Here is a 27,376-nt window from a genome sequence, read left to right as displayed (position 1 = left end):
GCAGTCTGTACTATGTGCAGTGTCCTCCCTCCTGTGCAGTCTGTACTATGTGTGTCTCCTCCCTCCTGTGCAGTCTGTACTATGTGCAGTGTCCTCCTCCTGTGCAGTCTGTACTATGTGCAGTCTCCTCCCTCCTGTGCAGTCTGTACTATGTGCATTTTCCTCTCTCCTGTGCAGTCTGTACTATGTGCAGTGTCCTCCCTCCTGTGCAGTCTGTACTATGTGCATTCTCCTCTCTCATGTGCATTCTGTACTATGTGCAGTGTCCTCTCTCCTGTGCAGTCTGTACTATGTGCAGTGTCCTCCCTCCTTTGCAGTCTGTACTATGGTCAGTGTCCTCCCTCCTGTGCAGTCTGTACTATGTGCAGTGTCCTCCCTCCTGTGCAGTCTGTACTAAGTGCAGTGTCCTCTCTCCTGTGCAGTCTGTACTATGGTCAGTGTCCTCCCTCCTGTGCAGTCTGTACTATGTGCAGTGTCCTCCCTCCTGTGCAGTCTGTACTATGTGCAGTGTCCTCCCTCCTGTGCAGTCTGTACTATGGTCAGTGTCCTCCCTCCTGTGCAGTCTGTACTATGTGTGTCTCCTCCCTCCTGTGCAGTCTGTACTATGTGCAGTGTCCTCCCTCCTGTGCAGTCTGTACTATGTGCAGTGTCCTCCCTCCTGTGCAGTCTGTACTATGGTCAGTGTCCCCCCTCCTGTGTAGTCTGTACTATGTGCAGTGTCCTCTCTCCTGTGCAGTCTGTACTATGTGTGTCTCTTCCCTCCTGTGTAGTCTGTACTATGGTCAGTGTCCTCCCTCCTGTGCAGTCTGTACTATGGTCAGTGTCCTCTCTCCTGTGCAGTCTGTACTATGTGTGTCTCCTCCCTCCTGTGCAGTCTGTACTATGTGCATTTTCCTCCCTCCTGTGCAGTCTGTACTATGTGCAGTGTCCTCCTTCCTGTGCAGTCTGTACTATGTGCAGTGTCCTCCCTCCTGTGCAGTCTGTACTATGTGTGTCTCCTCCCTCCTGTGCAGTCTGTACTATGTGCAGTGTCCTCCTCCTGTGCAGTCTGTACTATGTGCAGTCTCCTCCCTCCTGTGCAGTCTGTAATATGTGCATTCTCCTCTCTCCTGTGCAGTCTGTACTATGTGCATTGTCCTCTCTCCTGTGCAGTCTGTACTATGTGCAGTGTCCTCCCTCCTGTGCAGTCTGTACTATGGTCAGTGTCCTCCCTCCTGTGCAGTCAGTACTATGTGCAGTGTCCTCTCTCCTGTGCAGTCTGTACTATGTGCAGTGTCCTCTCTCCTGTGCAGTCTGTACTATGTGCAGTGTCCTCCCTCCTGTGCAGTCTGTACTATGGTCAGTGTCCTCCCTCCTGTGCAGTCTGTACTATGTGCAGTGCCCTCCCTCCTGTACAGTCTGTACTATGTGTAGTGTCCTCCCTCCTGTGCAGTCTGTACTATGTGCAGTCTCCTCCCGTCTGTGCAGTCTGTACTATGTGCATTCTCCTCCCTCCTGTGCAGTCTGTACTATGTGCAGTGTGCTCCCTCCAGTGCAGTCTGTACTATGTGCAGTGTCCTCCCTCCTGTGCAGTCTGTACTATGTGCAGTGTCCTCCCTCCTGTGCAGTCTGTACTATGTGCAGTCTCCTCCCTCCTGTGCAGTCTGTACTATGTGCAGTCTCCTCCCTCCTGTGCAGTCTGTACTATGTGCAGTGTCCTCCCTCCTGTACAGTCGGTACTATGGGCAGTGTCCTCCCTCCTGTGCAGTCTGTACTATGTGCAGTCTCCTCCCTTCTGTGCAGTCTGTACTATGTGCAGTCTCCTCCCTCCTGTGCAGTCTGTACTATGTGCAGTCTCCTCCCTCCTGTGCAGTCTGTACTATGTGCAGTGTCCTCCCTCCTGTGCAGTCTGTACTATGTGCAGTCTCCTCCCTCCTGTACAGTTTGTATTATGTGCAGTGTCCTCTCTCCTGTGCAGTCTGTACTATGTGCAGTCTCCTCCCTTCTGTGCAGTCTGTACTATGTGCAGTCTCCTCCCTCCTGTGCAGTCTGTACTATGTGCAGTCTCCTCCCTCCTAAGCAGTCTGTACTATGTGCAGTCTCCTCCCTCCTGTGCAGTCTGTACTATGTGCAGTGTCCTCTCTCCTGTGCAGTCTGTACTATGTGTGTCTCCTCCCTCCTGTGCAGTCTGTACTATGTGCAGTGTCCTCCCTCCTGTGCAGTCTGTACTATGTGCAGTGTCCTCCTCCTGTGCAGTCTGTACTATGTGCAGTCTCCTCCCTCCTGTGCAGTCTGTACTATGTGCATTCTCCTCTCTCCTGTGCAGTCTGTACTATGTGCAGTGCCCTCCCTCCTGTACAGTCTGTACTATGTGCAGTGTCCTCCCTCCTGTGCAGTCTGTACTATGTGCAGTGTCCTCCCTCCTTTGCAGTCTGTACTATGTGCAGTCTCCTCCCTCCTGTGCAGTCTGTACTATGTGCAGTGTCCTCTCTCCTGTGCAGTCTGTACTATGGTCAGTGTCCTCTCTCCTGTGCAGTCTGTACTATGTGCAGTGTCCTCCTCCTGTGCAGTCTGTACTATGTGCAATCTCCTCCCTTCTGTGCAGTCTGTACTATGTGCATTCTCCTCTCTCCTGTGCAGTCTGTACTATGTGCAGTGTCCTCTCTCCTGTGCAGTCTGTACTATGTGCAGTGTCCTCTCTCCTGTGCAGTCTGTACTATGTGCAGTGTCCACCCTCCTGTTCAGTCTGTACTATGTGTGTCTCCTCCATCCTGTGCAGTCTGTACTATGTGCAGTGTCCTCCCTCCTGTGCAGTCTGTACTATGTGCAGTGTCCTCCCTCCTGTGCAGTCTGTACTATGATCAGTGTCCTCCCTCCTGTGCAGTCTGTACTATGGTTAGTGTCCTCCCTCCTGTGCAGTCTGTACTATGGTCAGTGTCCTCCCTCCTGTGCAGTCTGTACTATGTGCAGTGTCCTCTCTCCTGTGCATTCTGTACTATGTGTGTCTCCTCCCTCCTGTGCAGTCTGTACTATGTGCAGTGTCCTCCCTCCTGTGCAGTCTGTACTATGTGCAGTGTCCTCCCTCCTGTGCAGTCTGTACTATGTGCAGTCTCCTCCCTCCTGTGCAGTCTGTACTATGTGCAGTGTCCTCCCTCCTGTGCAGTCTGTACTATGTGCAGTGTCCTCTCTCCTGTGCAGTCTGTACTATGGTCAGTGTCCTCCCTCCTGTGCAGTCTGTACTATGTGCAGTGTCCTCCCTCCTGTGCAGTCTTTACTATGGTCAGTGTCCACCCTCCTGTGCAGTCTGTACTATGTGTGTCTCCTCCCTCCTGTGCAGTCTGTACTATGTGCAGTGTCCTACCTCCTGTGCAGTCTGTACTATGTGCTGTGTTCTCCCTCCTGTGCAGTCTGTACTATGGTCAGTGTCCTCCCTCCTGTGCAGTCTGTACTATGGTTAGTGTCCTCTCTCCTGTGCAGTCAGTACTATGTGTGTCTCCTCCCTCCTGTGCAGTCTGTACTATGTGCAGTCTCCTCCTCCTGTGCAGTCTGTACTATGTGCAGTGTCCTTCCTCCTGTGCAGTCTGTACTATGTGCAGTTTCCTCCCTCCTGTGCAGTCTATACTATGTGCAGTATCCTCCTCCTGTGCAGTCTGTACTAAGTGCAGTCTCCTCCCTCCTGTGCAGTCTGTACTATGTGCAGTGTCCTCTCTCCTGTGCAGTCTGTACTATGGTCAGTGTCCTCCCTCCTGTGCAGTCTGTACTATGTGCATTCTCCTCTCTCCTGTGCAGTTTGTACTATGTGCAGTGTCCTCCCTCCTGTGCAGTCTGTACTATGTGCAGTGTCTTCTCTCCTGTGCAGTCTGTACTATGGTCAGTGTCCTCCCTCCTGTGCAGTCTGTACTATGTGCAGTGTCCTCCCTCCTGTGAAGTCTGTACTATGGTCAGTGTCCTCCCTCCTGTGCAGTCTGTACTATGTGTGTCTCCTCCCTCCTGTGCAGTCTGTACTATGTGCAGTGTCCTCCCTCCTGTGCAGTCTGTACTATGTGCAGTGTCCTCCCTCCTGTGCAGTCTGTACTATGGTCAGTGTCCTCCCTCCTGTGCAGTCTGTACTATGGTCAGTGTCCTCCCTCCTGTGCAGTCTGTACTATGGTCAGTGTCCTCCCTCCTGTGTAGTCTGTACTATGTGCAGTATCCTCCCTCCTGTGCAGTCTGTACTATGTGTGTCTCCTCCCTCCTGTGCAGTCTGTACTATGTGCAGTGTCCTCCCTCCTGTGCAGTCTGTACTATGTGCAGTGTCCTCCCTCCTATGCAGTCTGTACTATGTGCAGTGTCCTCCCTCCTGTGCTGTCTGTACTATGGTCAGTGTCCTTCCTCCTGTGCAGTCTGTACTATGGTCAGTGTCCTCCCTCCTGTGCAGTCTGTACTATGTGCAGTGTCCTCCCTCCTGTGCAGTCTGTACTATGTGCAGTGTCCTCGTCCTGTGCAGTCTGTACTATGTGCAGTCTCCTCCCTCCTGTGCAGTCTGTACTATGTGCAGTGTCCTCGTCCTGTGCAGTCTGTACTATGTGCATTCTCCTCTCTCCTGTGCAGTCTGTACTATGTGCAGTGTTCTCTCTCCGTTCTCTCTCCTGTGCAGTCTGTACTATGTGCAGTGTCCTCTCTCCTGTGCAGTCTGTACTATGGTCAGTGTCCTCCCTAATAATAATAATAATAATAATAATAATCCCCCTTTGCAGTCTGTACTATGTGCAGTGTCCTCCCTCCTGTGCAGTCTGTACTATGTGCAGTGTCCTCCCTCCTGTGCAGTCTGTACTATGTGTGTCTCCTCCCTCCTGTGGAGTCTGTACTATGTGCAGTGTCCTGCCTCCTGTGCAGTCTGTACTATGTGCAGTGTCCTCCCTCCTGTGCAGTCTGTACTATGTGTGTCTCCTCCCTCCTGTGGAGTCTGTACTATGTGCAGTGTCCTCCCTCCTGTGCAGTCTGTACTATGTGCAGTGTCCTCCCTCCTGTGCAGTCTGTACTATGGTCAGTGTCCTCCCTCCTGTGCAGTCTGTACTATGGTTAGTGTCCTCCCTCCTGTGCAGTCTGTACTATGGTCAGTGTCCTCCCTCCTGTGCAGTCTTTACTATGTGCATTCTCCTCTCTCCTGTGCAGTCTGTACTATGTGCAGTGTTCTCTCTCCGTTCTCTCTCCTGTGCAGTCTGTACTATGTGCAGTGTCCTCTCTCCTGTGCAGTCTGTACTATGGTCAGTGTCCTCCCTAATAATAATAATAATAATAATAATCCCCCTTTGCAGTCTGTACTATGTGCAGTGTCCTCCCTCCTGTGCAGTCTGTACTATGTGCAGTGTCCTCCCTCCTGTGCAGTCTGTACTATGTGTGTCTCCTCCCTCCTGTGGAGTCTGTACTATGTGCAGTGTCCTGCCTCCTGTGCAGTCTGTACTATGTGCAGTGTCCTCCCTCCTGTGCAGTCTGTACTATGTGTGTCTCCTCCCTCCTGTGGAGTCTGTACTATGTGCAGTGTCCTCCCTCCTGTGCAGTCTGTACTATGTGCAGTGTCCTCCCTCCTGTGCAGTCTGTACTATGGTCAGTGTCCTCCCTCCTGTGCAGTCTGTACTATGGTTAGTGTCCTCCCTCCTGTGCAGTCTGTACTATGGTCAGTGTCCTCCCTCCTGTGCAGTCTTTACTATGTGCAGTGTCCTCTCTCCTGTGCATTCTGTACTATGTGTGTCTCCTCCCTCCTGTGCAGTCTGTACTATGTGCAGTGTGCTCCCTCCTGTGCATTCTGTACTATGTACAGTGTCCTCCCTCCTGTGCAGTCTGTACTATGTGCAGTGTCCTCCCTCCTGTGCAGTCTGTACTATGTGCAGTTTTTCTCCCTCCTGTGCAGTCTGTACTATGTGCAGTGTCCTCCTCCTGTGCAGTCTGTACTATGTGCAGTGTCCTCTCTCCTGTGCAGTCTGTACTATGGTCAGTGTCCTCCCTCCTGTGCAGTCTGTACTATGTACAGTGTCCTCCCTCCTGTGCAGTCTGTACTATGGTCAGTGTCCTCCCTCCTGTGCAGTCTGTACTATGTGCAGTGTCCTCCCTCCTGTGCAGTCTGTACTATGTGCAGTGTTCTCCCTCCTGTGCAGTCTGTACTATGGTCAGTGTCCTCTCTCCTGTGCAGTCTGTACTATGTGTGTCTCCTCCCTCCTGTGCAGTCTGTACTATGTGCAGTGTCCTCCCTCCTGTGCAGTCTGTACCATGTGCAGTGTCCTCACTCCTGTGCAGTCTGTACTATGTGCAGTGTCCTCCCTCCTGTGCAGTCTGTACTATGTGCAGTGTCCTCCCTCCTGTGCAGTCTGTACTATGTGCAGTGTCCTCCCTCCTGTGCAGTCTGTACTATGTGCAGTGTCCTCCCTCCTGTGCAGTCTGTACTATGTGTGTCTCCTCCCTCCTGTGGAGTCTGTACTATGTGCAGTGTCCTCCCTCCTGTGCAGTCTGTACTATGTGCAGTGTCCTCCCTCCTGTGCAGTCTGTACTATGGTCAGTGTCCTCCCTCCTGTGCAGTCTGTACTATGGTTAGTGTCCTCCCTCCTGTGCAGTCTGTACTATGGTCAGTGTCCTCCCTCCTGTGCAGTCTGTACTATGTGCAGTGTCCTCCCTCCTGTGCAGTCTGTACTATGTGTGTCTCCTCCCTCCTGTGGAGTCTGTACTATGTGCAGTGTCCTCCCTCCTGTGCAGTCTGTACTATGTGCAGTGTCCTCCCTCCTGTGCAGTCTGTACTATGGTCAGTGTCCTCCCTCCTGTGCAGTCTGTACTATGGTTAGTGTCCTCCCTCCTGTGCAGTCTGTACTATGGTCAGTGTCCTCCCTCCTGTGCAGTCTTTACTATGTGCAGTGTCCTCTCTCCTGTGCATTCTGTACTATGTGTGTCTCCTCCCTCCTGTGCAGTCTGTACTATGTGCAGTGTGCTCCCTCCTGTGCATTCTGTACTATGTACAGTGTCCTCCCTCCTGTGCAGTCTGTACTATGTGCAGTGTCCTCCCTCCTGTGCAGTCTGTACTATGTGCAGTTTTTCTCCCTCCTGTGCAGTCTGTACTATGTGCAGTGTCCTCCTCCTGTGCAGTCTGTACTATGTGCAGTGTCCTCTCTCCTGTGCAGTCTGTACTATGGTCAGTGTCCTCCCTCCTGTGCAGTCTGTACTATGTACAGTGTCCTCCCTCCTGTGCAGTCTGTACTATGGTCAGTGTCCTCCCTCCTGTGCAGTCTGTACTATGTGCAGTGTCCTCCCTCCTGTGCAGTCTGTACTATGTGCAGTGTTCTCCCTCCTGTGCAGTCTGTACTATGGTCAGTGTCCTCTCTCCTGTGCAGTCTGTACTATGTGTGTCTCCTCCCTCCTGTGCAGTCTGTACTATGTGCAGTGTCCTCCCTCCTGTGCAGTCTGTACCATGTGCAGTGTCCTCACTCCTGTGCAGTCTGTACTATGTGCAGTGTCCTCCCTCCTGTGCAGTCTGTACTATGTGCAGTGTCCTCCCTCCTGTGCAGTCTGTACTATGTGCAGTGTCCTCCCTCCTGTGCAGTCTGTACTATGTGCAGTGTCCTCCCTCCTGTGCAGTCTGTACTATGTGTGTCTCCTCCCTCCTGTGGAGTCTGTACTATGTGCAGTGTCCTCCCTCCTGTGCAGTCTGTACTATGTGCAGTGTCCTCCCTCCTGTGCAGTCTGTACTATGGTCAGTGTCCTCCCTCCTGTGCAGTCTGTACTATGGTTAGTGTCCTCCCTCCTGTGCAGTCTGTACTATGGTCAGTGTCCTCCCTCCTGTGCAGTCTTTACTATGTGCAGTGTCCTCTCTCCTGTGCATTCTGTACTATGTGTGTCTCCTCCCTCCTGTGCAGTCTGTACTATGTGCAGTGTGCTCCCTCCTGTGCATTCTGTACTATGTACAGTGTCCTCCCTCCTGTGCAGTCTGTACTATGTGCAGTGTCCTCCCTCCTGTGCAGTCTGTACTATGTGCAGTGTCCTCCCTCCTGTGCAGTCTGTACTATGTGCAGTGTCCTCCTCCTGTGCAGTCTGTACTATGTGCAGTGTCCTCTCTCCTGTGCAGTCTGTACTATGGTCAGTGTCCTCCCTCCTGTGCAGTCTGTACTATGTACAGTGTCCTCCCTCCTGTGCAGTCTGTACTATGGTCAGTGTCCTCCCTCCTGTGCAGTCTGTACTATGTGCAGTGTCCTCCCTCCTGTGCAGTCTGTACTATGTGCAGTGTTCTCCCTACTGTGCAGTCTGTACTATGGTGAGTGTCCTCTCTCCTGTGCAGTCTGTACTATGTGTGTCTCCTCCCTCCTGTGCAGTCTGTACTATGTGCAGTGTCCTCCCTCCTGTGCAGTCTGTACCATGTGCAGTGTCCTCACTCCTGTGCAGTCTGTACTATGTGCAGTGTCCTCCCTCCTGTGCAGTCTGTACTATGTGCAGTGTCCTCCCTCCTGTGCAGTCTGTACTATGTGTGTCTCCTCCCTCCTGTGCAGTCTGTACTATGTGCAGTGTCCTCCTCCTGTGCAGTCTGTACTATGTGCAGTCTCCTCCCTCCTGTGCAGTCTGTACTATGTGCATTTTCCTCTCTCCTGTGCAGTCTGTACTATGTGCAGTGTCCTCCCTCCTGTGCAGTCTGTACTATGTGCATTCTCCTCTCTCATGTGCATTCTGTACTATGTGCAGTGTCCTCTCTCCTGTGCAGTCTGTACTATGTGCAGTGTCCTCCCTCCTTTGCAGTCTGTACTATGGTCAGTGTCCTCCCTCCTGTGCAGTCTGTACTATGTGCAGTGTCCTCCCTCCTGTGCAGTCTGTACTAAGTGCAGTGTCCTCTCTCCTGTGCAGTCTGTACTATGGTCAGTGTCCTCCCTCCTGTGCAGTCTGTACTATGTGCAGTGTCCTCCCTCCTGTGCAGTCTGTACTATGTGCAGTGTCCTCCCTCCTGTGCAGTCTGTACTATGGTCAGTGTCCTCCCTCCTGTGCAGTCTGTACTATGTGTGTCTCCTCCCTCCTGTGCAGTCTGTACTATGTGCAGTGTCCTCCCTCCTGTGCAGTCTGTACTATGTGCAGTGTCCTCCCTCCTGTGCAGTCTGTACTATGGTCAGTGTCCCCCCTCCTGTGTAGTCTGTACTATGTGCAGTGTCCTCTCTCCTGTGCAGTCTGTACTATGTGTGTCTCTTCCCTCCTGTGTAGTCTGTACTATGGTCAGTGTCCTCCCTCCTGTGCAGTCTGTACTATGGTCAGTGTCCTCTCTCCTGTGCAGTCTGTACTATGTGTGTCTCCTCCCTCCTGTGCAGTCTGTACTATGTGCATTTTCCTCCCTCCTGTGCAGTCTGTACTATGTGCAGTGTCCTCCTTCCTGTGCAGTCTGTACTATGTGCAGTGTCCTCCCTCCTGTGCAGTCTGTACTATGTGTGTCTCCTCCCTCCTGTGCAGTCTGTACTATGTGCAGTGTCCTCCTCCTGTGCAGTCTGTACTATGTGCAGTCTCCTCCCTCCTGTGCAGTCTGTAATATGTGCATTCTCCTCTCTCCTGTGCAGTCTGTACTATGTGCATTGTCCTCTCTCCTGTGCAGTCTGTACTATGGTCAGTGTCCTCCCTCCTGTGCAGTCTGTACTATGGTCAGTGTCCTCCCTCCTGTGCAGTCAGTACTATGTGCAGTGTCCTCTCTCCTGTGCAGTCTGTACTATGTGCAGTGTCCTCTCTCCTGTGCAGTCTGTACTATGTGCAGTGTCCTCCCTCCTGTGCAGTCTGTACTATGGTCAGTGTCCTCCCTCCTGTGCAGTCTGTACTATGTGCAGTGCCCTCCCTCCTGTACAGTCTGTACTATGTGTAGTGTCCTCCCTCCTGTGCAGTCTGTACTATGTGCAGTCTCCTCCCGTCTGTGCAGTCTGTACTATGTGCATTCTCCTCCCTCCTGTGCAGTCTGTACTATGTGCAGTGTGCTCCCTCCAGTGCAGTCTGTACTATGTGCAGTGTCCTCCCTCCTGTGCAGTCTGTACTATGTGCAGTGTCCTCCCTCCTGTGCAGTCTGTACTATGTGCAGTCTCCTCCCTCCTGTGCAGTCTGTACTATGTGCAGTCTCCTCCCTCCTGTGCAGTCTGTACTATGTGCAGTGTCCTCCCTCCTGTACAGTCGGTACTATGGGCAGTGTCCTCCCTCCTGTGCAGTCTGTACTATGTGCAGTCTCCTCCCTTCTGTGCAGTCTGTACTATGTGCAGTCTCCTCCCTCCTGTGCAGTCTGTACTATGTGCAGTCTCCTCCCTCCTGTGCAGTCTGTACTATGTGCAGTGTCCTCCCTCCTGTGCAGTCTGTACTATGTGCAGTCTCCTCCCTCCTGTACAGTTTGTATTATGTGCAGTGTCCTCTCTCCTGTGCAGTCTGTACTATGTGCAGTCTCCTCCCTTCTGTGCAGTCTGTACTATGTGCAGTCTCCTCCCTCCTGTGCAGTCTGTACTATGTGCAGTCTCCTCCCTCCTAAGCAGTCTGTACTATGTGCAGTCTCCTCCCTCCTGTGCAGTCTGTACTATGTGCAGTGTCCTCTCTCCTGTGCAGTCTGTACTATGTGTGTCTCCTCCCTCCTGTGCAGTCTGTACTATGTGCAGTATCCTCCCTCCTGTGCAGTCTGTACTATGTGCAGTGTCCTCCTCCTGTGCAGTCTGTACTATGTGCAGTCTCCTCCCTCCTGTGCAGTCTGTACTATGTGCATTCTCCTCTCTCCTGTGCAGTCTGTACTATGTGCAGTGCCCTCCCTCCTGTACAGTCTGTACTATGTGCAGTGTCCTCCCTCCTGTGCAGTCTGTACTATGTGCAGTGTCCTCCCTCCTTTGCAGTCTGTACTATGTGCAGTCTCCTCCCTCCTGTGCAGTCTGTACTATGTGCAGTGTCCTCTCTCCTGTGCAGTCTGTACTATGGTCAGTGTCCTCTCTCCTGTGCAGTCTGTACTATGTGCAGTGTCCTCCTCCTGTGCAGTCTGTACTATGTGCAATCTCCTCCCTTCTGTGCAGTCTGTACTATGTGCATTCTCCTCTCTCCTGTGCAGTCTGTACTATGTGCAGTGTCCTCTCTCCTGTGCAGTCTGTACTATGTGCAGTGTCCTCTCTCCTGTGCAGTCTGTACTATGTGCAGTGTCCACCCTCCTGTTCAGTCTGTACTATGTGTGTCTCCTCCATCCTGTGCAGTCTGTACTATGTGCAGTGTCCTCCCTCCTGTGCAGTCTGTACTATGTGCAGTGTCCTCCCTCCTGTGCAGTCTGTACTATGATCAGTGTCCTTCCTCCTGTGCAGTCTGTACTATGGTTAGTGTCCTCCCTCCTGTGCAGTCTGTACTATGGTCAGTGTCCTCCCTCCTGTGCAGTCTGTACTATGTGCAGTGTCCTCTCTCCTGTGCATTCTGTACTATGTGTGTCTCCTCCCTCCTGTGCAGTCTGTACTATGTGCAGTGTCCTCCCTCCTGTGCAGTCTGTACTATGTGCAGTGTCCTCCCTCCTGTGCAGTCTGTACTATGTGCAGTCTCCTCCCTCCTGTGCAGTCTGTACTATGTGCAGTGTCCTCCCTCCTGTGCAGTCTGTACTATGTGCAGTGTCCTCTCTCCTGTGCAGTCTGTACTATGGTCAGTGTCCTCCCTCCTGTGCAGTCTGTACTATGTGCAGTGTCCTCCCTCCTGTGCAGTCTGTACTATGGTCAGTGTCCACCCTCCTGTGCAGTCTGTACTATGTGTGTCTCCTCCCTCCTGTGCAGTCTGTACTATGTGCAGTGTCCTACCTCCTGTGCAGTCTGTACTATGTGCTGTGTTCTCCCTCCTGTGCAGTCTGTACTATGGTCAGTGTCCTCCCTCCTGTGCAGTCTGTACTATGGTTAGTGTCCTCTCTCCTGTGCAGTCAGTACTATGTGTGTCTCCTCCCTCCTGTGCAGTCTGTACTATGTGCAGTCTCCTCCTCCTGTGCAGTCTGTACTATGTGCAGTGTCCTTCCTCCTGTGCAGTCTGTACTATGTGCAGTTTCCTCCCTCCTGTGCAGTCTATACTATGTGCAGTATCCTCCTCCTGTGCAGTCTGTACTAAGTGCAGTCTCCTCCCTCCTGTGCAGTCTGTACTATGTGCAGTGTCCTCTCTCCTGTGCAGTCTGTACTATGGTCAGTGTCCTCCCTCCTGTGCAGTCTGTACTATGTGCATTCTCCTCTCTCCTGTGCAGTTTGTACTATGTGCAGTGTCCTCCCTCCTGTGCAGTCTGTACTATGTGCAGTGTCTTCTCTCCTGTGCAGTCTGTACTATGGTCAGTGTCCTCCCTCCTGTGCAGTCTGTACTATGTGCAGTGTCCTCCCTCCTGTGAAGTCTGTACTATGGTCAGTGTCCTCCCTCCTGTGCAGTCTGTACTATGTGTGTCTCCTCCCTCCTGTGCAGTCTGTACTATGTGCAGTGTCCTCCCTCCTGTGCAGTCTGTACTATGTGCAGTGTCCTCCCTCCTGTGCAGTCTGTACTATGGTCAGTGTCCTCCCTCCTGTGCAGTCTGTACTATGGTCAGTGTCCTCCCTCCTGTGCAGTCTGTACTATGGTCAGTGTCCTCCCTCCTGTGTAGTCTGTACTATGTGCAGTGTCCTCCCTCCTGTGCAGTCTGTACTATGTGTGTCTCCTCCCTCCTGTGCAGTCTGTACTATGTGCAGTGTCCTCCCTCCTGTGCAGTCTGTACTATGTGCAGTGTCCTCCCTCCTATGCAGTCTGTACTATGTGCAGTGTCCTCCCTCCTGTGCTGTCTGTACTATGGTCAGTGTCCTTCCTCCTGTGCAGTCTGTACTATGGTCAGTGTCCTCCCTCCTGTGCAGTCTGTACTATGTGCAGTGTCCTCCCTCCTGTGCAGTCTGTACTATGTGCAGTGTCCTCGTCCTGTGCAGTCTGTACTATGTGCAGTCTCCTCCCTCCTGTGCAGTCTGTACTATGTGCAGTGTCCTCGTCCTGTGCAGTCTGTACTATGTGCATTCTCCTCTCTCCTGTGCAGTCTGTACTATGTGCAGTGTTCTCTCTCCGTTCTCTCTCCTGTGCAGTCTGTACTATGTGCAGTGTCCTCTCTCCTGTGCAGTCTGTACTATGGTCAGTGTCCTCCCTAATAATAATAATAATAATAATAATCCCCCTTTGCAGTCTGTACTATGTGCAGTGTCCTCCCTCCTGTGCAGTCTGTACTATGTGCAGTGTCCTCCCTCCTGTGCAGTCTGTACTATGTGTGTCTCCTCCCTCCTGTGGAGTCTGTACTATGTGCAGTGTCCTCCCTCCTGTGCAGTCTGTACTATGTGCAGTGTCCTCCCTCCTGTGCAGTCTGTACTATGTGTGTCTCCTCCCTCCTGTGGAGTCTGTACTATGTGCAGTGTCCTCCCTCCTGTGCAGTCTGTACTATGTGCAGTGTCCTCCCTCCTGTGCAGTCTGTACTATGGTCAGTGTCCTCCCTCCTGTGCAGTCTGTACTATGGTTAGTGTCCTCCCTCCTGTGCAGTCTGTACTATGGTCAGTGTCCTCCCTCCTGTGCAGTCTTTACTATGTGCAGTGTCCTCTCTCCTGTGCATTCTGTACTATGTGTGTCTCCTCCCTCCTGTGCAGTCTGTACTATGTGCAGTGTGCTCCCTCCTGTGCATTCTGTACTATGTACAGTGTCCTCCCTCCTGTGCAGTCTGTACTATGTGCAGTGTCCTCCCTCCTGTGCAGTCTGTACTATGTGCAGTTTTTCTCCCTCCTGTGCAGTCTGTACTATGTGCAGTGTCCTCCTCCTGTGCAGTCTGTACTATGTGCAGTGTCCTCTCTCCTGTGCAGTCTGTACTATGGTCAGTGTCCTCCCTCCTGTGCAGTCTGTACTATGTACAGTGTCCTCCCTCCTGTGCAGTCTGTACTATGGTCAGTGTCCTCCCTCCTGTGCAGTCTGTACTATGTGCAGTGTCCTCCCTCCTGTGCAGTCTGTACTATGTGCAGTGTTCTCCCTCCTGTGCAGTCTGTACTATGGTCAGTGTCCTCTCTCCTGTGCAGTCTGTACTATGTGTGTCTCCTCCCTCCTGTGCAGTCTGTACTATGTGCAGTGTCCTCCCTCCTGTGCAGTCTGTACCATGTGCAGTGTCCTCACTCCTGTGCAGTCTGTACTATGTGCAGTGTCCTCCCTCCTGTGCAGTCTGTACTATGTGCAGTGTCCTCCCTCCTGTGCAGTCTGTACTATGTGCAGTGTCCTCCCTCCTGTGCAGTCTGTACTATGTGCAGTGTCCTCCCTCCTGTGCAGTCTGTACTATGTGTGTCTCCTCCCTCCTGTGGAGTCTGTACTATGTGCAGTGTCCTCCCTCCTGTGCAGTCTGTACTATGTGCAGTGTCCTCCCTCCTGTGCAGTCTGTACTATGGTCAGTGTCCTCCCTCCTGTGCAGTCTGTACTATGGTTAGTGTCCTCCCTCCTGTGCAGTCTGTACTATGGTCAGTGTCCTCCCTCCTGTGCAGTCTTTACTATGTGCAGTGTCCTCTCTCCTGTGCATTCTGTACTATGTGTGTCTCCTCCCTCCTGTGCAGTCTGTACTATGTGCAGTGTGCTCCCTCCTGTGCATTCTGTACTATGTACAGTGTCCTCCCTCCTGTGCAGTCTGTACTATGTGCAGTGTCCTCCCTCCTGTGCAGTCTGTACTATGTGCAGTGTCCTCCCTCCTGTGCAGTCTGTACTATGTGCAGTGTCCTCCTCCTGTGCAGTCTGTACTATGTGCAGTGTCCTCTCTCCTGTGCAGTCTGTACTATGGTCAGTGTCCTCCCTCCTGTGCAGTCTGTACTATGTACAGTGTCCTCCCTCCTGTGCAGTCTGTACTATGGTCAGTGTCCTCCCTCCTGTGCAGTCTGTACTATGTGCAGTGTCCTCCCTCCTGTGCAGTCTGTACTATGTGCAGTGTTCTCCCTACTGTGCAGTCTGTACTATGGTGAGTGTCCTCTCTCCTGTGCAGTCTGTACTATGTGTGTCTCCTCCCTCCTGTGCAGTCTGTACTATGTGCAGTGTCCTCCCTCCTGTGCAGTCTGTACCATGTGCAGTGTCCTCACTCCTGTGCAGTCTGTACTATGTGCAGTGTCCTCCCTCCTGTGCAGTCTGTACTATGTGCAGTGTCCTCCCTCCTGTGCAGTCTGTACTATGTGTGTCTCCTCCCTCCTGTGCAGTCTGTACTATGTGCAGTGTCCTCCTCCTGTGCAGTCTGTACTATGTGCAGTCTCCTCCCTCCTGTGCAGTCTGTACTATGTGCATTTTCCTCTCTCCTGTGCAGTCTGTACTATGTGCAGTGTCCTCCCTCCTGTGCAGTCTGTACTATGTGCATTCTCCTCTCTCATGTGCATTCTGTACTATGTGCAGTGTCCTCTCTCCTGTGCAGTCTGTACTATGTGCAGTGTCCTCCCTCCTTTGCAGTCTGTACTATGGTCAGTGTCCTCCCTCCTGTGCAGTCTGTACTATGTGCAGTGTCCTCCCTCCTGTGCAGTCTGTACTAAGTGCAGTGTCCTCTCTCCTGTGCAGTCTGTACTATGGTCAGTGTCCTCCCTCCTGTGCAGTCTGTACTATGTGCAGTGTCCTCCCTCCTGTGCAGTCTGTACTATGTGCAGTGTCCTCCCTCCTGTGCAGTCTGTACTATGGTCAGTGTCCTCCCTCCTGTGCAGTCTGTACTATGTGTGTCTCCTCCCTCCTGTGCAGTCTGTACTATGTGCAGTGTCCTCCCTCCTGTGCAGTCTGTACTATGTGCAGTGTCCTCCCTCCTGTGCAGTCTGTACTATGGTCAGTGTCCCCCCTCCTGTGTAGTCTGTACTATGTGCAGTGTCCTCTCTCCTGTGCAGTCTGTACTATGTGTGTCTCTTCCCTCCTGTGTAGTCTGTACTATGGTCAGTGTCCTCCCTCCTGTGCAGTCTGTACTATGGTCAGTGTCCTCTCTCCTGTGCAGTCTGTACTATGTGTGTCTCCTCCCTCCTGTGCAGTCTGTACTATGTGCATTTTCCTCCCTCCTGTGCAGTCTGTACTATGTGCAGTGTCCTCCTTCCTGTGCAGTCTGTACTATGTGCAGTGTCCTCCCTCCTGTGCAGTCTGTACTATGTGTGTCTCCTCCCTCCTGTGCAGTCTGTACTATGTGCAGTGTCCTCCTCCTGTGCAGTCTGTACTATGTGCAGTCTCCTCCCTCCTGTGCAGTCTGTAATATGTGCATTCTCCTCTCTCCTGTGCAGTCTGTACTATGTGCATTGTCCTCTCTCCTGTGCAGTCTGTACTATGTGCAGTGTCCTCCCTCCTGTGCAGTCTGTACTATGGTCAGTGTCCTCCCTCCTGTGCAGTCAGTACTATGTGCAGTGTCCTCTCTCCTGTGCAGTCTGTACTATGTGCAGTGTCCTCTCTCCTGTGCAGTCTGTATTATGTGCAGTGTCCTCCCTCCTGTGCAGTCTGTACTATGGTCAGTGTCCTCCCTCCTGTGCAGTCTGTACTATGTGCAGTGCCCTCCCTCCTGTACAGTCTGTACTATGTGTAGTGTCCTCCCTCCTGTGCAGTCTGTACTATGTGCAGTCTCCTCCCGTCTGTGCAGTCTGTACTATGTGCATTCTCCTCCCTCCTGTGCAGTCTGTACTATGTGCAGTGTGCTCCCTCCAGTGCAGTCTGTACTATGTGCAGTGTCCTCCCTCCTGTGCAGTCTGTACTATGTGCAGTGTCCTCCCTCCTGTGCAGTCTGTACTATGTGCAGTCTCCTCCCTCCTGTGCAGTCTGTACTATGTGCAGTCTCCTCCCTCCTGTGCAGTCTGTACTATGTGCAGTGTCCTCCCTCCTGTACAGTCGGTACTATGGGCAGTGTCCTCCCTCCTGTGCAGTCTGTACTATGTGCAGTCTCCTCCCTTCTGTGCAGTCTGTACTATGTGCAGTCTCCTCCCTCCTGTGCAGTCTGTACTATGTGCAGTGTCCTCCCTCCTGTGCAGTCTGTACTATGTGCAGTCTCCTCCCTCCTGTACAGTTTGTATTATGTGCAGTGTCCTCTCTCCTGTGCAGTCTGTACTATGTGCAGTCTCCTCCCTTCTGTGCAGTCTGTACTATGTGCAGTCTCCTCCCTCCTGTGCAGTCTGTACTATGTGCAGTCTCCTCCCTCCTAAGCAGTCTGTACTATGTGCAGTCTCCTCCCTCCTGTGCAGTCTGTACTATGTGCAGTGTCCTCTCTCCTGTGCAGTCTGTACTATGTGTGTCTCCTCCCTCCTGTGCAGTCTGTACTATGTGCAGTGTCCTCCCTCCTGTGCAGTCTGTACTATGTGCAGTGTCCTCCTCCTGTGCAGTCTGTACTATGTGCAGTCTCCTCCCTCCTGTGCAGTCTGTACTATGTGCATTCTCCTCTCTCCTGTGCAGTCTGTACTATGTGCAGTGCCCTCCCTCCTGTACAGTCTGTACTATGTGCAGTGTCCTCCCTCCTGTGCAGTCTGTACTATGTGCAGTGTCCTCCCTCCTTTGCAGTCTGTACTATGTGCAGTCTCCTCCCTCCTGTGCAGTCTGTACTATGTGCAGTGTCCTCTCTCCTGTGCAGTCTGTACTATGGTCAGTGTCCTCTCTCCTGTGCAGTCTGTACTATGTGCAGTGTCCTCCTCCTGTGCAGTCTGTACTATGTGCAATCTCCTCCCTTCTGTGCAGTCTGTACTATGTGCATTCTCCTCTCTCCTGTGCAGTCTGTACTATGTGCAGTGTCCTCTCTCCTGTGCAGTCTGTACTATGTGCAGTGTCCTCTCTCCTGTGCAGTCTGTACTATGTGCAGTGTCCACCCTCCTGTTCAGTCTGTACTATGTGTGTCTCCTCCATCCTGTGCAGTCTGTACTATGTGCAGTGTCCTCCCTCCTGTGCAGTCTGTACTATGTGCAGTGTCCTCCCTCCTGTGCAGTCTGTACTATGATCAGTGTCCTCCCTCCTGTGCAGTCTGTACTATGGTTAGTGTCCTCCCTCCTGTGCAGTCTGTACTATGGTCAGTGTCCTCCCTCCTGTGCAGTCTGTACTATGTGCAGTGTCCTCTCTCCTGTGCATTCTGTACTATGTGTGTCTCCTCCCTCCTGTGCAGTCTGTACTATGTGCAGTGTCCTCCCTCCTGTGCAGTCTGTACTATGTGCAGTGTCCTCCCTCCTGTGCAGTCTGTACTATGTGCAGTCTCCTCCCTCCTGTGCAGTCTGTACTATGTGCAGTGTCCTCCCTCCTGTGCAGTCTGTACTATGTGCAGTGTCCTCTCTCCTGTGCAGTCTGTACTATGGTCAGTGTCCTCCCTCCTGTGCAGTCTGTACTATGTGCAGTGTCCTCCCTCCTGTGCAGTCTGTACTATGGTCAGTGTCCACCCTCCTGTGCAGTCTGTACTATGTGTGTCTCCTCCCTCCTGTGCAGTCTGTACTATGTGCAGTGTCCTACCTCCTGTGCAGTCTGTACTATGTGCTGTGTTCTCCCTCCTGTGCAGTCTGTACTATGGTCAGTGTCCTCCCTCCTGTGCAGTCTGTACTATGGTTAGTGTCCTCTCTCCTGTGCAGTCAGTACTATGTGTGTCTCCTCCCTCCTGTGCAGTCTGTACTATGTGCAGTCTCCTCCTCCTGTGCAGTCTGTACTATGTGCAGTGTCCTTCCTCCTGTGCAGTCTGTACTATGTGCAGTTTCCTCCCTCCTGTGCAGTCTATACTATGTGCAGTATCCTCCTCCTGTGCAGTCTGTACTAAGTGCAGTCTCCTCCCTCCTGTGCAGTCTGTACTATGTGCAGTGTCCTCTCTCCTGTGCAGTCTGTACTATGGTCAGTGTCCTCCCTCCTGTGCAGTCTGTACTATGTGCATTCTCCTCTCTCCTGTGCAGTTTGTACTATGTGCAGTGTCCTCCCTCCTGTGCAGTCTGTACTATGTGCAGTGTCTTCTCTCCTGTGCAGTCTGTACTATGGTCAGTGTCCTCCCTCCTGTGCAGTCTGTACTATGTGCAGTGTCCTCCCTCCTGTGAAGTCTGTACTATGGTCAGTGTCCTCCCTCCTGTGCAGTCTGTACTATGTGTGTCTCCTCCCTCCTGTGCAGTCTGTACTATGTGCAGTGTCCTCCCTCCTGTGCAGTCTGTACTATGTGCAGTGTCCTCCCTCCTGTGCAGTCTGTACTATGGTCAGTGTCCTCCCTCCTGTGCAGTCTGTACTATGGTCAGTGTCCTCCCTCCTGTGCAGTCTGTACTATGGTCAGTGTCCTCCCTCCTGTGTAGTCTGTACTATGTGCAGTGTCCTCCCTCCTGTGCAGTCTGTACTATGTGTGTCTCCTCCCTCCTGTGCAGTCTGTACTATGTGCAGTGTCCTCCCTCCTGTGCAGTCTGTACTATGTGCAGTGTCCTCCCTCCTATGCAGTCTGTACTATGTGCAGTGTCCTCCCTCCTGTGCTGTCTGTACTATGGTCAGTGTCCTTCCTCCTGTGCAGTCTGTACTATGGTCAGTGTCCTCCCTCCTGTGCAGTCTGTACTATGTGCAGTGTCCTCCCTCCTGTGCAGTCTGTACTATGTGCAGTGTCCTCGTCCTGTGCAGTCTGTACTATGTGCAGTCTCCTCCCTCCTGTGCAGTCTGTACTATGTGCAGTGTCCTCGTCCTGTGCAGTCTGTACTATGTGCATTCTCCTCTCTCCTGTGCAGTCTGTACTATGTGCAGTGTTCTCTCTCCGTTCTCTCTCCTGTGCAGTCTGTACTATGTGCAGTGTCCTCTCTCCTGTGCAGTCTGTACTATGGTCAGTGTCCTCCCTAATAATAATAATAATAATAATAATCCCCCTTTGCAGTCTGTACTATGTGCAGTGTCCTCCCTCCTGTGCAGTCTGTACTATGTGCAGTGTCCTCCCTCCTGTGCAGTCTGTACTATGTGTGTCTCCTCCCTCCTGTGGAGTCTGTACTATGTGCAGTGTCCTCCCTCCTGTGCAGTCTGTACTATGTGCAGTGTCCTCCCTCCTGTGCAGTCTGTACTATGTGTGTCTCCTCCCTCCTGTGGAGTCTGTACTATGTGCAGTGTCCTCCCTCCTGTGCAGTCTGTACTATGTGCAGTGTCCTCCCTCCTGTGCAGTCTGTACTATGGTCAGTGTCCTCCCTCCTGTGCAGTCTGTACTATGGTTAGTGTCCTCCCTCCTGTGCAGTCTGTACTATGGTCAGTGTCCTCCCTCCTGTGCAGTCTTTACTATGTGCAGTGTCCTCTCTCCTGTGCATTCTGTACTATGTGTGTCTCCTCCCTCCTGTGCAGTCTGTACTATGTGCAGTGTGCTCCCTCCTGTGCATTCTGTACTATGTACAGTGTCCTCCCTCCTGTGCAGTCTGTACTATGTGCAGTGTCCTCCCTCCTGTGCAGTCTGTACTATGTGCAGTTTTTCTCCCTCCTGTGCAGTCTGTACTATGTGCAGTGTCCTCCTCCTGTGCAGTCTGTACTATGTGCAGTGTCCTCTCTCCTGTGCAGTCTGTACTATGGTCAGTGTCCTCCCTCCTGTGCAGTCTGTACTATGTACAGTGTCCTCCCTCCTGTGCAGTCTGTACTATGGTCAGTGTCCTCCCTCCTGTGCAGTCTGTACTATGTGCAGTGTCCTCCCTCCTGTGCAGTCTGTACTATGTGCAGTGTTCTCCCTCCTGTGCAGTCTGTACTATGGTCAGTGTCCTCTCTCCTGTGCAGTCTGTACTATGTGTGTCTCCTCCCTCCTGTGCAGTCTGTACTATGTGCAGTGTCCTCCCTCCTGTGCAGTCTGTACCATGTGCAGTGTCCTCACTCCTGTGCAGTCTGTACTATGTGCAGTGTCCTCCCTCCTGTGCAGTCTGTACTATGTGCAGTGTCCTCCCTCCTGTGCAGTCTGTACTATGTGCAGTGTCCTCCCTCCTGTGCAGTCTGTACTATGTGCAGTGTCCTCCCTCCTGTGCAGTCTGTACTATGTGTGTCTCCTCCCTCCTGTGGAGTCTGTACTATGTGCAGTGTCCTCCCTCCTGTGCAGTCTGTACTATGTGCAGTGTCCTCCCTCCTGTGCAGTCTGTACTATGGTCAGTGTCCTCCCTCCTGTGCAGTCTGTACTATGGTTAGTGTCCTCCCTCCTGTGCAGTCTGTACTATGGTCAGTGTCCTCCCTCCTGTGCAGTCTTTACTATGTGCAGTGTCCTCTCTCCTGTGCATTCTGTACTATGTGTGTCTCCTCCCTCCTGTGCAGTCTGTACTATGTGCAGTGTGCTCCCTCCTGTGCATTCTGTACTATGTACAGTGTCCTCCCTCCTGTGCAGTCTGTACTATGTGCAGTGTCCTCCCTCCTGTGCAGTCTGTACTATGTGCAGTGTCCTCCCTCCTGTGCAGTCTGTACTATGTGCAGTGTCCTCCTCCTGTGCAGTCTGTACTATGTGCAGTGTCCTCTCTCCTGTGCAGTCTGTACTATGGTCAGTGTCCTCCCTCCTGTGCAGTCTGTACTATGTACAGTGTCCTCCCTCCTGTGCAGTCTGTACTATGGTCAGTGTCCTCCCTCCTGTGCAGTCTGTACTATGTGCAGTGTCCTCCCTCCTGTGCAGTCTGTACTATGTGCAGTGTTCTCCCTACTGTGCAGTCTGTACTATGGTGAGTGTCCTCTCTCCTGTGCAGTCTGTACTATGTGTGTCTCCTCCCTCCTGTGCAGTCTGTACTATGTGCAGTGTCCTCCCTCCTGTGCAGTCTGTACCATGTGCAGTGTCCTCACTCCTGTGCAGTCTGTACTATGTGCAGTGTCCTCCCTCCTGTGCAGTCTGTACTATGTGCAGTGTCCTCCCTCCTGTGCAGTCTGTACTATGTGTGTCTCCTCCCTCCTGTGCAGTCTGTACTATGTGCAGTGTCCTCCTCCTGTGCAGTCTGTACTATGTGCAGTCTCCTCCCTCCTGTGCAGTCTGTACTATGTGCATTTTCCTCTCTCCTGTGCAGTCTGTACTATGTGCAGTGTCCTCCCTCCTGTGCAGTCTGTACTATGTGCATTCTCCTCTCTCATGTGCATTCTGTACTATGTGCAGTGTCCTCTCTCCTGTGCAGTCTGTACTATGTGCAGTGTCCTCCCTCCTTTGCAGTCTGTACTATGGTCAGTGTCCTCCCTCCTGTGCAGTCTGTACTATGTGCAGTGTCCTCCCTCCTGTGCAGTCTGTACTATGTGCAGTGTCCTCTCTCCTGTGCAGTCTGTACTATGGTCAGTGTCCTCCCTCCTGTGCAGTCTGTACTATGTGCAGTGTCCTCCCTCCTGTGCAGTCTGTACTATGTGCAGTGTCCTCCCTCCTGTGCAGTCTGTACTATGGTCAGTGTCCTCCCTCCTGTGCAGTCTGTACTATGTGTGTCTCCTCCCTCCTGTGCAGTCTGTACTATGTGCAGTGTCCTCCCTCCTGTGCAGTCTGTACTATGTGCAGTGTCCTCCCTCCTGTGCAGTCTGTACTATGGTCAGTGTCCCCCCTCCTGTGTAGTCTGTACTATGTGCAGTGTCCTCTCTCCTGTGCAGTCTGTACTATGTGTGTCTCTTCCCTCCTGTGTAGTCTGTACTATGGTCAGTGTCCTCCCTCCTGTGCAGTCTGTACTATGGTCAGTGTCCTCTCTCCTGTGCAGTCTGTACTATGTGTGTCTCCTCCCTCCTGTGCAGTCTGTACTATGTGCATTTTCCTCCCTCCTGTGCAGTCTGTACTATGTGCAGTGTCCTCCTTCCTGTGCAGTCTGTACTATGTGCAGTGTCCTCCCTCCTGTGCAGTCTGTACTATATGTGTCTCCTCCCTCCTGTGCAGTCTGTACTATGTGCAGTGTCCTCCTCCTGTGCAGTCTGTACTATGTGCAGTCTCCTCCCTCCTGTGCAGTCTGTAATATGTGCATTCTCCTCTCTCCTGTGCAGTCTGTACTATGTGCATTGTCCTCTCTCCTGTGCAGTCTGTACTATGTGCAGTGTCCTCCCTCCTGTGCAGTCTGTACTATGGTCAGTGTCCTCCCTCCTGTGCAGTCAGTACTATGTGCAGTGTCCTCTCTCCTGTGCAGTCTGTACTATGTGCAGTGTCCTCTCTCCTGTGCAGTCTGTACTATGTGCAGTGTCCTCCCTCCTGTGCAGTCTGTACTATGGTCAGTGTCCTCCCTCCTGTGCAGTCTGTACTATGGTCAGTGTCCTCCCTCCTGTGCAGTCTGTACTATGGTCAGTGTCCTCCCTCCTGTGTAGTCTGTACTATGTGCAGTGTCCTCTCTCCTGTGCAGTCTGTACTATGTGTGTCTCCTCCCTCCTGTGCAGTGTGTACTATGTGCAGTGTCCTCCCTCCTATGCAGTCTGTACTATGTGCAGTGTCCTCCCTCATGTGCTGTCTGTGCTATGGTCAGTGTCCTCCCTCCTGTGCAGTCTGCACTATGTGCAGTGTCCTCCCTCCTGTGCAGTCTGTACTATGTGTGTCTCCTCCCTCCTGTGCAGTCTGTACTATGTGCAGTGTCCTCCCTCCTGTGCAGTCTGTACTATGTGCAGTGTCCTCCCTCCTGTGCAGTCTGTACTATGTGCAGTGTCCTCCCTCCTGTGCAGTCTGTACTATGTGCAGTGTCCTCCCTCCTGTGCAGTCTGTACTATGTGCAGTGTCCTCCCTCCTGTGCAGTCTGTACTATGTGCAGTGTCCTCCCTCCTGTGCAGTCTGTACTATGTGCAGTGTCCTCCCTCCTGTGCAGTCTGTACTATGTGCAGTGTCTTCCCTCCTGTGCAGTCTGTACTATGTGCAGTGTCCACTCTCCTGTGCAGTCTGTACTATGTGTGTCTCCTCCCTCCTGTGCAGTCTGTACTACGTGCAGTGTCCTCCCTCCTGTGCAGTCTGTACTATGTGCAGTGTCCTCCCTCCTGTGCAGTCTGTACTATGTGCAGTGTCCTCCCTCCTGTGCAGTCTGTACTATGTGCAGTGTCCTTCCTCCTGTGCAGTCTGTACTATGTGCAGTGTCCTCCCTCCTGTGCAGTCTGTACTATGTGTAGTCTCCTCCCTCCTGTGCAGTCTGTACTATGTGCAGTGTCCTCCCTCCTGTGCAGTCTGTACTATGTGTAGTCTCCTCCCTCCTGTGCAGTCTGTACTATGTGCAGTGTCCTCCCTCCTGTGCAGTCTGTACTATGGTCAGGGTCCTCCCTCCTGTGCAGTCTGTACTATGTGTAGTGTCCTCTCTCCTGTGCTGTCTGTACTATGTGTAGTCTCCTCCCTCCTGTGCAGTCTGTACTATGTGCAGTGTCCTCCCTTCTGTGCAGTCTGTACTATGTGCATTCTCCTCCCTCCTGTGCAGTCTGTACTATGTGCAGTGTCCTCCCTGCTGTGCAGTCTGTACTATGTGTAGTCTCCTTCCTTCTGTGCAGTCTGTACTATGTGCAGTGTCCTCTCTCCTGTGCAGTCTGTACTATGTGCAGTGTCCTCCCTCCTGTGCAGTCTGTACTATGTGCAATCTCCTCCCTCCTGTGCAGTCTGTACTATGTGCATTCTCCTCCCTCCTGTGCAGTCTGTACTATGTGCAGTGTCCTCCCTGCTGTGCAGTCTGTACTATGTGTAGTCTCCTCCCTCCTGTGCAGTCTGTACTATGTGCAGTGTCCTCCCTCCTATGCAGTCTGTACTATGGTCAGTGTCCTCCTTCCTGTGCAGTCTGTACTATGGTCAGTGTCCTCCCTCCTGTGCAGTCTGTACTATGTGCAGTGTCCTCCCTCCTGTGCAGTCTGTACTATGTGCAGTATCTTCCCTCCTGTGCAGTCTGTACTATGTGCAGTGTCCACTCTCCTGTGCAGTCTGTACTATGTGTGTCTCCTCCCTCCTGTGCAGTCTGTACTACGTGCAGTGTCCTCCCTCCTGTGCAGTCTGTACTATGTGCAGTGTCCTCCCTCCTGTGCAGTCTGTACTATGTGCAGTGTCCTCCCTCCTGTGCAGTCTGTACTATGTGCAGTGTCCTTCCTCCTGTGCAGTCTGTACTATGTGCAGTGTCCTCCCTCCTGTGCAGTCTGTACTATGTGTAGTCTCCTCCCTCCTGTGCAGTCTGTACTATGTGCAGTGTCCTCCCTCCTGTGCAGTCTGTACTATGTGTAGTCTCCTCCCTCCTGTGCAGTCTGTACTATGTGCAGTGTCCTCCCTCCTGTGCAGTCTGTACTATGGTCAGGGTCCTCCCTCCTGTGCAGTCTGTACTATGTGTAGTGTCCTCTCTCCTGTGCTGTCTGTACTATGTGTAGTCTCCTCCCTCCTGTGCAGTCTGTACTATGTGCAGTGTCCTCCCTTCTGTGCAGTCTGTACTATGTGCATTCTCCTCCCTCCTGTGCAGTCTGTACTATGTGCAGTGTCCTCCCTGCTGTGCAGTCTGTACTATGTGTAGTCTCCTTCCTTCTGTGCAGTCTGTACTATGTGCAGTGTCCTCTCTCCTGTGCAGTCTGTACTATGTGCAGTGTCCTCCCTCCTGTGCAGTCTGTACTATGTGCAATCTCCTCCCTCCTGTGCAGTCTGTACTATGTGCATTCTCCTCCCTCCTGTGCAGTCTGTACTATGTGCAGTGTCCTCCCTGCTGTGCAGTCTGTACTATGTGTAGTCTCCTCCCTCCTGTGCAGTCTGTACTATGTGCAGTGTCCTCCCTCCTATGCAGTCTGTACTATGGTCAGTGTCCTCCTTCCTGTGCAGTTTGTACTATGGTCAGTGTCCTCCTTCCTGTGCAGTTTGTACTATGCGTAGCGTCCGTATTGTACGAGGAGTGTGCGCCATGTTTTTTTGGTGCATCTTTACCATACAGAATGTGACACGTACTATCACACACCACATGTGATGGATGAAGATTATTAAGTCTGCAGTGTTATTATATCCGGATTGTCCTCCCCCAGGTTCCACACCCAAGTGTGTAATAACCTCCATGTGATATTCCTTCAGAAGATTGGAGCGCGGTCCCCACAGCTCCAGCGATTGTCCTACTCCGATATCTACCATCCATGGAGCGCCACGGCTCTTCAGCAGGTTGTGGAGAAGCTTCTGAACACTTTCCAGATGTGTGGTAAGACTGTCCTCGCTCATGGCCAATGCCACGTGTCTAGCGTGGGTTACTGAGGCCACGTACCCAAGTGTGATGGTCCCAGGATGAGATCGTGTATTAGTGGAGATTTTCAGATGTCACTGACCGGCAGTAGCGTAACTAGGAGAGGCAGGCCATTCTTATTTATGCAACATCCCCCACCGGCGCCTTTTTCTTGAGGCCTGGAGGCAGCCAGGGCCCAGAATACCAGAGTGGCTGGCGGTTGCGGCCTAGGGCATGCTGATGTCATGGTGCTTGGTATGGGGACCGGAGGACTGTCCTACAGCCTGGCAGCTCTCCAGCAGGTGGTGTGTGCAAGAAATATGGAGGGAGAGACTGATGTACTGGATCTCCCTGGGGCAACCCCTGAGTGTCTGTAAGATAAGTCCCTCGGTAATGGATGGGGAAGCCCGTGGTGGTAACAGCCATATCCAGGGATCAGACGGAGGCAACGTTGTGCAAATCAACTCACGGTTCTTTATTGAACAGCAGATTCTCAAGCTGGAAGAGTCATGGAGAGTGGTCTGCATGAAAGGTGCACGCGGCCTGGTAGTAGCTTCAAGCTGGGCTGGTAGAGATGGAGCAGAGTCTGGGTGGTGGATCACAGCCCTGGGATTTAGTCTCCTGACTTATCCTAGGGTATCAGGCAGTGGCCTGAGTTACCTCTTCTTTCTGGTACTGGGTCTGGATGGCAGCTTGGCAGGAGCCGCACACTGGATCTACTGACTCTGCAGACATGTGCTCCAAGATGTAGTCTCTCACTCTCCTCTGCTCAGACAGACCATGTGCTCCCGCCCACCAGGCGTTTATCTAGTCCTCTGGTCAGGTGGTAGAACTCTCCAATCAGATTCCAGCTTTACAATATCACAAGAAACACCATTGGACAAGAACATTTGGCGTTTTTAACTCTTGCCTTACCAGGCAGTGGCTGCAGCTACAATTACAAAGTTCTCCAGTACTTAGAGGCCTCCTAGAGAGATGATCAGTCTCCCTAACAGCTCCTGACCTGGAGAGGGCGCTATTCACAACTACCTCCTTCACTATGCGCTGGCAGGTGTGTTGCATTTACATGTTCCAAAGTGCCACACAATGGGGCAGATTTATCAAGCTGTCTGAAAGTCAGAATATTTCTAGTTGCCCATGGCACTGAAAAATGTGAGCACTGGTAAAATGTAAGCTGAGCTGTGATTGGTTGCCATGGGCAACTAGAAATATTCTGACAGCTTGATAAATCTGCCCTAATATGTATGTAATGGTGCACATCCTCCATTCCTTAGTCAGGTGAGATGCCGGGCCCCCTGACATTGCGGGCCCCATAGCAGCTGCTATTGCTGCTACCACTGTAGTTACGCCCCTGATGGTCAGCGCTGAGGTTTACTCTTTCTGTCATATTGAGATATGCTGCATTATCTGTAGGTCCT

At 52.3% G+C, this 27,376-nt stretch overlaps 1 protein-coding gene across 1 annotated transcript in view; it reads left to right on the top strand.

The window, feature by feature from the left end:
* DNHD1 (dynein heavy chain domain 1) overlaps window positions 1-27,376 on the top strand; it is a 140,745-nt gene that overhangs the window by 87,015 nt on the left and 26,354 nt on the right. The window contains exon 26 of the mRNA XM_072133564.1: window positions 25,771-25,937. Coding sequence (XP_071989665.1) covers window positions 25,771-25,937 — 167 coding nt within the window. The remainder of the gene's footprint in view (window positions 1-25,770; window positions 25,938-27,376) is intronic.

The sequence above is a fragment of the Engystomops pustulosus genome, chromosome 2 (assembly GCF_040894005.1).
Source record: "Engystomops pustulosus chromosome 2, aEngPut4.maternal, whole genome shotgun sequence".
NCBI lineage: Eukaryota > Metazoa > Chordata > Amphibia > Anura > Leptodactylidae > Engystomops > Engystomops pustulosus.
This window is presented reverse-complemented; position numbering and strand designations above follow the sequence as displayed.